At 40.6% G+C, this 11,052-nt stretch overlaps 1 protein-coding gene and 1 non-coding gene across 5 annotated transcripts in view; one reads left to right on the forward strand and one right to left on the reverse strand.

Annotated features, from left to right (window-relative positions):
* The window catches only part of CUNH11orf49 (chromosome unknown C11orf49 homolog), a 222,694-nt gene that overhangs the window by 105,818 nt on the left and 105,824 nt on the right, over positions 1 to 11,052 (reverse strand). For all 4 annotated transcript variants that reach the window (XM_017529275.1, XM_017529273.1, XM_017529278.2 and 1 more), the window contains one exon: positions 5,894 to 6,024. In XM_017529275.1, the coding sequence (XP_017384764.1) occupies positions 5,894 to 6,024 (131 nt within the window). The remainder of the gene's footprint in view (positions 1 to 5,893; positions 6,025 to 11,052) is intronic.
* On the forward strand, positions 6,520 to 6,659 carry LOC119471369. The gene has a single exon (XR_005200406.1). It is a non-coding gene; the product is annotated as a U4 spliceosomal RNA (small nuclear RNA).

Raw genomic sequence — 11,052 nt, forward strand, 5'->3', positions numbered from 1 at the left:
TAGAGACGGGGTTTCACCATGTTGACCAGGATGGTCTCGATCTCTTGACCTCGTGATCCACCCGCCTCGGCCTCCCAAAGTGCTGGGATTACAGGCTTGAGCCACCGCGCCCGGCCAGACTTCTTACCACTGTCCAAAGAAACCACGTTGTTTCATGGTTATCATACTTTCAGAAATCATGCTCCCTCATTTTAGAATGTATTCCTTATTTGCTTAACAGCTTTCTACCACTCCAAGATCCATCTCAACTGTCTTTGCTCCTTTATAGTCTTCACCTACTTCTCTAGAATTGACTATTTTCTCCCTTGTGCTATTATGGAATCTTATGTGTCGCTCAAAAAAATCACCTGTACTGTATGGAGACTATTTCTATAGTACTCTGGGTTGTTTGTTTTGTTTTGTTTTGTTTTGGGGGGGGGCATGTTGAATTAAGAATTGAAAATGGGATACAGGTGCAGAATGTGCACCCTTGCTACATAGGTATACATGTGCCATGGTGGTTTGCTGGACCTATTGACCTGTCCTCTAAGTTCTTTTCCCTCACCCCTTACCCCCTAACAGGCTCTGGTGTGTGTTCTCATTGTTCAGCACCCACTTATGAGTGAGAACATGCTGTATGTGGTTTTCTTCTCCTGTGTTAGTTTGCTGAGGATGATGGCTTACAGCTTCATCCATGTCCCTGCAAAGGACATGATCTCATTCCTTTTTATGGCTGCATAGTATTCCAGGGTATATATGTTCTACATTTTCTTTATCCAGTCTACCATTGATGGGCATTTCAGGTTGGTTCCTTTGCTACTCTGTTTCTTCTCCTAGAATAAGAGCGACTTGAGGGCAAGTATTGTCACTTGCTCATTTGTATTTCCAGCCTCACATGCAGTGTTGATATGAAACACACTGAAGCAATAATACAGCCCGGAGTCAGGCTTCATGGCTTCTTCTGGCATTGGCTTTTTCATTAACCAGTGTGTGACCTACCAAGTTATTTAACATCTAAATCTGTTTCACTTTCTGTGCAAAGGAGATGACAGCATCTACCTAACACATAGGGCTGTTGCGAAGAAAAAAAAAGATAATCTACATAAAAGCACTTAATAAACAGTAATTGCTATTATTATCATTTTCGCTATATTGTGTTTTTCATGTCTAGAAATTCCATTTGGATCTTTTCAATATCTTCCACTAATCTCCTAATCATATTCATGCTTTCTTTACATACTTAAGCATATTTATATGATTTAAAATAACTATTTTAAGGTCCCTGTTAGTTAATTCCACCATCTGTTATTTCTGGGTCTGTGTTTCTTGATTGATTAATTTTTCTCCTGATTATGGGCTGTATTTTCCTGCTTCATGTAATGTCTGGTAATTTTGTTTTGTTTTGTTTTTGAGACAGGGTCTCAATCTATCGCCCAGGCTGGAGTGCAATGGTGCAATCACAGCTTACCGCAGCCTCGACCTTCTAGGCTCAAGCACTCCTCCTACCTCAGCCTTCTGAGTGGCTGGGACCACAGGTGTGCACCACCACACCCAGCTAATTTTTCAAAATTTTTTTGTAGAGACAGGGTTTCGCCATATTGCCCAGCCTTTTCATGAACTCCTGGGCTCAAACAATCCACTTGCCTTGGCCTCCCAAAGTGCTGGAATTGTAGACATAAGCCATCATGCTTGGCCTGTCTGATAATTTTGAATTGATGTCAAACTTGGTGAATTTTGCATTGCTGAATGCTGGATTTTGTTGAATTCCTTTAAAGATTATTGAACTTTGTTCTTGTATGGCATTAAATTACTTGCAGAACAAGTTAATCCTTTTTGCTTTTAAACTGTTGAGAACTCTACCCAATGCCCTGTTAGTTTTGAGGCCTCTCCACTATGGCTGATAGGAGTGTGAATTATCCTCAGCCCCTTGTATATACCAGAAATGGTTTGGCCCACTGTTTTCTGGTGGTTGTTTTTCCAACCACACATATTCAGAGTTTGTAGCCAAAGATTCTGGAGCTTACTGAGCAACTCCTTCCTCTCTTGGATTCTGACCTGCAAATTCTGGCTGCACCAGCCTCCCTCAACCCCCGTCTCTACCTCTTCAAGTCAATAACACTGCTAAGCTCGTTGACAATCTCCCTCCCTATACCATTGCTTGGAAACTGCTTCTCAGAATCCACAGTCCCCACTATCATCCAATGTCTGAAAACCGTTGTTTCAGATATTCTGATTTTCTCATTGTTAGTGGCAAGAGGACAATTCCCTTAGTAGATAGTTCTTACCAGGTAGAAGAGGAAGTACCTATCATTATTGTATTAAATGATATATATGTATATATATATATGTATGTATGTATATATTCAAAATTAAATTTTTACTGAAAATAAGATTGGAAAAGGCTTTTGAGCTCATATCCCTAAACAGAAGTAAAAATTTACATCAAGAGAATATCAATCTTTGCCAGACTTAGAAAATTCAGATTAATACTTCTATACCAAAAAAATTAGCAAAGTGAGATGTATAATTTTAAAGGCTTTTAAAATTCTAATATAACATTTGGCCTCCAAGGGTCTAAAGTTTCTTAGATAGCAAGAGGTTCACTCCAGTCTTCATAAGATTATCTAAGATTTGGACAGGATAATTAACATCAGTACTCAGTCATGCAGAAATGATATTATACCCCTGTACTTGCTAAAAACTAGAATAAAATATTTCTTATCAAAAGGGACCAGGTCCTGGAATTTCTACATGGGGCTTGATTTTTAGATATGTTGTGCTCTTCTTTTGCTGCCTCCCAGAAGACTTAGTTTCCACTTGATAATGCTAAAATATGCACATGACGTTCTAAGGAAGTTATCTGCAGAAGAACAATGCAGTAGGAACTCCACTGAGTAGATAGGTACCTGGCATTGTAATTGATAAAATGGGGCTTAATAAATCCTTTACTTTATTAAGTAAACCTTGCCTCCAAGAGTTTTCACTCATTCTGGATTAAAATTGAGGATTGACACATTCTGGTTTAGAAAGATGTTCTAAAGTTTCCTAGAAAAAGCTGAGAATTTATTAAAATTACTTAATCAATGATTTTACGATCACCTAAACACAGATGTTGCATTAGTCTAAGAAATCTGAGGCTGTCTGATTAAGAAGCATGACAGCAAACAGCCAGCTAGGTCCTGTTTATGGCACAAGGGGAAACAGGGAGGATTTGGAGCTGCTTATTCTTAGCAGCTGGATGAGTCACTGGCAGCTGCTATTAGAAAGATAAAGAAACCCACATCTGCTAAGAGTCCAAATGCTATATGAATCCCTTGTGATAGTAAACACATTCTTGAAGAGGCCCCACTTCTGCATCAGGAAAACAGTGAAGGCTATCTGAAGACCTTTTTCCATAGTTATCTCCATATGTATATCACAGAAACTAGCTTTAGTTGTATTCTTCAATACAGCCAATCCTTGAACAACACAGGTTTCAGCTGTGCAGGTCCACACTTACAGGTGGATTTTCTTCAACCAAATATGGATCAAGAATACACTATTCTAGGGGTATGAAGCCCTGTATACAGAAGGCTGACTTTCCATATACGAGGGTTCCACAGGACGAATGTAGGCCTTGATTACGCATGGATTTTGGTATAAGCGGGGGTCCTGGAACCAATCCCTGGATATACTGAGAGACGACTGTACTAGGTGGTATACAACAAATATTTGCTGACTGAATAAGGGACTGGGAAACACAAGCTCTGATCATATAGTACAGACTTTCCCTATACACTCACAGTTCCCAGTTTGTTTACATAGAAACCAATGGACTAGTTTTTCTGAGTTACTTCACTTAAAATTGAGTCCCCATTACACTGGTTTTTGCCAGTTAGCGCATTTATTCTGTAAAGGAAATGATATGATCCTCAGTACACTAAGTACTTCTTGCATAATACTGTAATGGAGATGCATGATCTCCACAGTTACATGTCAAAGAGGCAATGATTGAAGTAAAATAGTAGAAATAACACATCAGCATAATAGTAAATTTATCAGCATATTAGTAAATTCAGGTTCTATTTCTAGCTTTCTACTAACCCACTGTGAAATCTTTCTGCAAGTTATACAGTTTTATTATTTAAAAAATGGGCACAATAATGCCCACTTTACCTACTTCTTAGGATAGTGGAACTAATAACATATTGGGTGGAAAAGTTTTAGAAAAGATTTAGCAACTATATATATGTATTTTTTCTTTTCCCATGAATTTCTCCTCAGAAAGCAAGTATATATAAAAGTTCAATAGCTATATATTTAGTAGCTATTTAGAAAAGTTACAGTTTCAGTAGCAGTAGCATTGATTAGAGCATGGTGGAGAATCTCTAAATTCAAAAGCAGGGTATCTAATTATTCACTTACTGTAGCCTCAGCACTAGGCACATAGTAAGTCTGCCAGCAATATTTGTCAAATGAATAAGGAAGTAGTTTAGGCCTTCCTCTTTTTTCAGTTAGAATCAATACAAAAACTGTCTTTTTTTTGAGACAGAGTCTCACTCAGTCACCCAAGCTGGAGTGCAGTGGTGCAATCTCGGCTCACTGCAACCTCCGCCTCCCAGGTTCAAGCAATTCTCCTGCCTCAGCCTCCTGAATAGCGAGGACTACAGACGCGTGCCACCACACCCGACTAATTTTTGTATTTTTAGTAGAGGGGGGTTTTACCATGCTGGCCAGGCTGGTCTTGAACTCCTGACCTCAAGTGATCTGAGTTAGGAGATCACTTGAGCCCGGAAGCTCAAGGTTATAGTGAGCTATGATCATGCCACTGCACTCCAGCCTGGGCAACAGGGTCTTAAAAAAAAAAGCCTTCAAATAATACCCAGAGAGTAAAATTTAACTTTTTTTTATTTCTTTTTTTTTTGAGGCAGTTTCACTCTGTCAGGCTGGAGTGCAGTGGCACAATCTCGGCTCATATCAACCTCTGATCCTGGGTTTCAAACGATTTTCGTTCCTCAGCCTTCTGAGTAGCTGGGATTATAGGCAAGCACCACCACTAATTTTTGTATTTTTAATTAGAGACAGGGTTTCACCATGTTGGCCAGGCTGGCTTCGAACTCCTGATCTCAAGTGATCCACCCACCTTGGCCTCCCAAGGTGCTGGAATTACAGGCTGAGACACTGCGCCTGGCCCAATTTCTTTTTTATGGCTAAAAAATAATCTGTCAGCAGGTCTGTTATTCATTTACAGACTCATCTCCCCTAACCTCCTTCACAAACTCCACACAAACTCTAGACATTCTGGTCTGTTTCTGAAGTATTCTAGGTTCTTTTGTGCTTTAGCTTGTGTTCTACCCAGGATGCCCTTCTCTCCTTCATCCATGTGAACGATTCCTACTCTTTCTTCCCACCTTAGATCAAGTAGCCAGTTGATCTAAGAGGACCTTCGCTACCCCACTTTTCTCTCCCTTCTCTAACAACAGTATCCCCATCCCACTGCCATTCGGGAGTTTCTTTCTTAGTATTCACATTTTTCCTTGTATTTACTGCATGGCATTTTAATATCTGCCAAGAGCAAGGGCTGTGGAGTCAGACTGCGTAGGTGTAAATCAACATTTACTATATAATCTTGCCAGGTTACTCGACCTCTCTGGTCCTAATTTTCATTAGTTACAAAATGGTGATTATAGTGTCTACCACAGAGAGCCTTGTAAAGATAAAGGAGTGACTACATGTAAAGTGCTCAGAGCTACACTTGGCTCTTAATGGGTATCATTAGTGATGGTAGTGGTAATAGTAATACCTCTGACATAAACCAGACAATTCCTCAAAAGTGCGGGATTCTAAACATCTTGAATAGCATGCATTCAAACAATATTTATAGGAACAAAAGAAAAATTTGAAAGAAAGGAATAAAGAATTTGGGAAGACTTACCACCATTTTTGCCCACAGTTCGGAAGCATCTCCAGAAGGCCCGTAAAAATGATACTCTATTGTGAGGGGTGGCTTGGATGAAGCTGAATTCCCGAAAGAGAATGTGAGTTCCCTGGCATACGCTGTTAAAACTGCAAAGAGAAAAATCAAGAAATCATCATTAGATGGAATCCAGCAGGATGGAATCAGAATGAAAAATTGAGACCAGAGAGAACCACTGCCGAAAGGGGGGAATTTTTTTCCCCAACAAAACTCTGAGGAGTCTCTTCATATAACCATATGACTCTGAAAACTCTTGGAGGCCAGTTCCTCTCAGTGCTTCCCACCTTCCATAGGTACATAGAGGACATCTGAATCAGTCATTAAAGCATCTCATAAGGAGGAAAGTCTTTCAGCCTCTAACCGGATGACAATGGCACTCATATCTTTTTGGAGAATACTTTTCCCTCTACTCCATCTGGAATTATGTTTCCTTAAAGCTATTCTTTCTGGAATGGGCACAGTAGCTCACGCCTATAATCCCAGCACTTTGGGAGACCAAGGAGGGTGGATCACTTGAGGTCAGGAGTTCGAGACCAGCCTGGCCAACATGGTGAAACCCCGTCTCTACTAAAAATATAAAAATTAGCTTTGCACAGTGGCAGTATCGTAGCCAATGAGGTTTATCCGAGGCACGATTATTGCTAATTGAAAATTTTCCCAATACCCCGCCATGACAACTTGAAATATAGTTGGCTTTGGCAATTTTTGACAGTCTCTACGGAGACTGAAAAAAAAGAAAAATACAAAAATTAGCCAGGCATGGTGGCGGGCCCCTGTAGGCCCTGCTACTTGGGAGGCCAAGGCAGGAGAATCGCTTGAACCTGGGAGGAGGAGGTTGCGGTGAGCCAAGATCATGCCACTGCACTCCAGCCTGGGCAACAGAGTGAGGCTCGGTCTCAAGAAAAAAAAAAAAAATTCTGTCTGTACTCTCCCTGGCCTATACCAGCTGCCATCAGGATCACACGGCTTATGGGGATATAACTGGAGTATCTGTTCCAGTTTGGGGTGGTATTGTGTATCTCTCTGACAATAACCCCAGAGACAAATCCCATGTGCCAAAGGACATAAAGGGTCCAAACAGAACAAGAAAGGAAAATAGAAACAAGGGTATAAAGTGGCCCCTAGATGAGAGGGCCCAAGTGAGTCATTGTTTAAGCTGGGCCAGGGAAGGGAAAAAAAATACTCCATTGCCTTTGGGTTTTCCTGCCAAAGAAATAAAGGCTGTAGAGCCTGGTATAATCTAAAAATGGAAATTCCACCAAAGAATAGGCAGTTATCCAGTAATCATCCCTACCAGAGCAAACTTTAGGTTCCAGAAAACTCCTAAATTCCCTGAGAAGTAAATCATGAGTGGAAAACATGTTAATCTTTGTGGAAAAGCAGACATTAAATTGAAGATGGCAAGCAGTGGAGGAATGGTGGTAATTCCAAATGCCAGTTTTCATTTGTTGGCCATTTAAAGGGGCTAGGGGAAAATTCTGACTCTGAATGAAACAGGAAAACATTTCAGGAGCCATCTATTCCGTTTTCCTTCTCCCAGACCAACTTCATGGGAAAGTGTCTAACTTGTCTTTAATATAGAGTATGTTTTCATTTAGGATAAAATCAGTTCCTTCCTGTTAATATTAACAGCACTGTATGGAAAAGCAAATTATATACCCTTCTTTTTTTTCTTTTTCTTTTTCTTTTTTTTTTAAAGATGGGGTTTCACCATGATGGCCAGGCTGGTCTTGAACTCCTGACCTCAGGTGATCCACCCACCTCGGCCTCCCAAAGTGCTAGGATTACAGGCGTGAGCCACCGCGCCCGGCCACATACCCTTCTTTCATGGAGAGCTAGCATAGACATCTACTTCTAAGACACTCTGAAGAAGTATGAGGATATTACCTGACAAAAGATTAGAAAACGGGGCCGGGCGTGGTGGCTCACGCCTGTAATCCCAGCACTTTGGGAGGCCGAGGCGGGTGGATCACGAGGTCAAGAGATCGAGACCATCCTGGTCAACATGGTGAAAACCCGTCTCTACTAAAAATACAAAAAAATCAGCTGGGCATGGTGGCGCGTGCCTGTAATCCCAGCTGCTCAGGAGGCTGAGGCAGGAGAATTGCCTGAACCAGGAGGCGGAGGTTGCGGTGAGCCGAGATCGCGCCATTGCACTCCAGCCTGGGTAACGACAGCGAAACTCCATCTCAAAAAAAAAAAAAAAAAAAAAAAGATTAGAAAACGGTTTTCAAGAGCAATGAAAGTGTTAACCTAACCATGCAGTGCTGTTGTCTTAAGCAAGGGAAAATGAAAAATACAGCAAATGAGCTGTTATAGGTAAATGCAGTAGGCTGCATTTCCAGCAAATGAAGTCTGAAATGATAACACTGTATCCTAAATTTATGAAGCTATCCAGCAAAGAAGTAGTCCCAAAGTGTGCTTCATACTCTAAGGGGAAAAAAGCTGATGTCTCGGTCATGGTCTAGTGAAATTATAGCTTCGGGACAGCTTTTAAAGACCATTTTAAATGCCAAATTTTGTGTAAAGTCTTTTCCCGATTTTATCTCCCAGTCCCAATTTCCATCATGTCTCACGTATAACTCTCTAACAGTGCTCACAATTTGCTACTTTGTTTTAAAGTTACTGGACTTTCCCCTGTTAGACTGTCAGTTCTATGAAGGAAGCACTTAGGTTGTACTCATCTTTGTCTCTACTATATTACCTAACTCACAGTTACTCATAAATATTTGTGGAAATTGATTTAGAAAGATAAGATAAATAGGTAAGTGATGCCAGGTAGAATGTATCTTTGAAGCTAGCCACACAGGAAATACTGAAAGTCTGTATCTTATTAATTTTTCTAAACTCTGGCTTTGGGTCTGGAATTCACCAGCTTTATTTTGATTGGTATTTTCCTGGTATTTCTTTTTAATAACCCTTCTAGGTCATTTTGTTTAGGTATATCTCTTGTAAATAGTATATGCTAGATTTTGCTTCTCTATCCAACCTTACAGTCAGTATATGTTAATGAGTGGCTTTTTAGTGTATCAGATTAATTTCTGACCTGATATCTTATTTTGTCTTTCCCATTACCCATTCTTCTTTGCCTTTCCCCATCTTCTTTTCCTACCCTCCCTGTTAGTTTGGAAGCTATAGACAAAATCTATAATCTTTTAGAATTAAAATTTAACATAATCAGTCAGGCATGATAGTGCATGCCTGTAGTTCTACTCAGAGGCTAAGGATGGAGGATCGCTTGAGCCCAGGAGTTTGAGTCCAGCCTGCGCAATATGGTGAGACCCTATCTTAAAAAATTAACATAATATTTCTCTCCATGTTTTTCCCCAGACATAGTCTCGCTCTGTCACTCAGGCTGAAGTGCAGTGGCCCCATCTCAGCTCGCTGCAACCTCTGCCCTCCAGGCTTGAGCATCAATCCTCCCACCTCAGCCTCCCGATTAGCTGGGACCAAAGGCATGCATCATCACACTCAGCTATTTTTTTTTTGGATTTTTAGTTGAGACGGGGGTCTCACCATGTTGCCCTGACTGGTCTCAAACTCCTGAGTTCAAGTGATCCACTAGTCTCAGCCTCCCAAAGTGCTAGGATTACAGGCATGAGCCACTGCTATACATTTTTGAAAATGTCTGAAAATGCTCATTATCTTTATAACTCTCCAGAACAAGACAAGGGGCTGGGAATGGTAGCTCATGCCTATAATCCAGCAATTTGGGAGGCTGAGGTGGGTGGATTGCTTGAGCTCAGCAGTTTGAGACCAGCCTAAGCAACACAGTGAAACCCTGATTTTATGAAAAAATACAAAAATTAGCTGGGCATCATGGCACATGCCTGTGGTCCCAGCTACTCAGGAGGCTGAGGTGGGAGGACTGCTGGAGCCTAGGAAGTCAAGGCTACAGTGAGGTGATCGTGCCACTGCACACTAGCCTGGGTGACAGAGCAAGACCCTGTCTCAAAATAAATAAAATAAAAATAAAAACAAGGCAAAGCCCAAAACACACTTTCTATAACTTATGTGCAGTCTTCTCATCGTCTGATATTATTTTTTAGAATGTGAGTAGGATCTATCTCTTTTTAAATTGGAAAACTTTTTTAATGTGGTAAAATATACACAATATTTATCATTTAACCATTTGCAAGTATACAATGCAGTGTCATTAAATATATTCACAATGCTGTGCAACTGTGAACACTATCTATACCCAAAGCTTTTTCATCATCCCCAACAAAAATTTGATATCAATTAAACACCAATACCCCATTCTCCCCAACCCCCAGACCCTGACAACTCTATTCAACTTTATGTCTCTATACGTTAGTCTATTCTAAGTACTTCATATAAGTGGAATCATATAATATCTGCCACTCTGGCCTATTTCACTAAGAATAATGTTTTCAAGGTCTGTACACGTAGCATGTATCAAAATTTCTTTTCTTTCTTTCCCTCCCTCCCTCCCTGCTCTTTCCTTCCTTCATATTTTTTAACTAATAGAGACAGGGTCTCCCTGTGTTGCCCAGGTTGGTCTCTAGTCTTGAACACCTGGCCTCAAATGATCCTTCCTCCACAGCCTCCCAAAGTGTTGGGATTACAGGTGTGAGCCACTGCAGGGCCATAAATTTCTTTTCTTTTTAAAGCAGAATAACATTCCATTGTATGTATATACCATATATTGTTTATCCATTCATCAGTTGATGGACCCTTGGGTTACTTCCACCTTTTGGCTATCGTGAATAATGCTGCTATGATTTGTATACAAGTATCTGTTTCAGTCCCTTCTTTAATTCTTTTAGATCTACCCCTACAAGTGCAATTGCTGGGTCATAAAGTAGTTATATGTTTAACCTTTTGAGAAACAACTGAATTGTTTTCCAGAGCAGCTGTACTATTTTACATTCTCACTAGCAATGCACAAGGGTTCCAATTTTTCCACAACCTCACCAACACATGCTATTGTCCTTTTTAAAAAATAGCCAACCGCCGGGCACGGTGGCTCAAGTCTGTAATCCCAGCACTTTGGGAGGCCAAGGTGGGTGGATCACGAGGTCAAGAAATCGAGACCATCCTGGTCAACATGGTGAAACCCTGTCTCTACTAAAAATACAAAAAATTAGCTGGGC

Source organism: Cebus imitator, unplaced genomic scaffold (assembly GCF_001604975.1).
Source record: "Cebus imitator isolate Cc_AM_T3 unplaced genomic scaffold, Cebus_imitator-1.0 Scaffold58, whole genome shotgun sequence".
NCBI classification, from domain to species: domain Eukaryota; kingdom Metazoa; phylum Chordata; class Mammalia; order Primates; family Cebidae; genus Cebus; species Cebus imitator.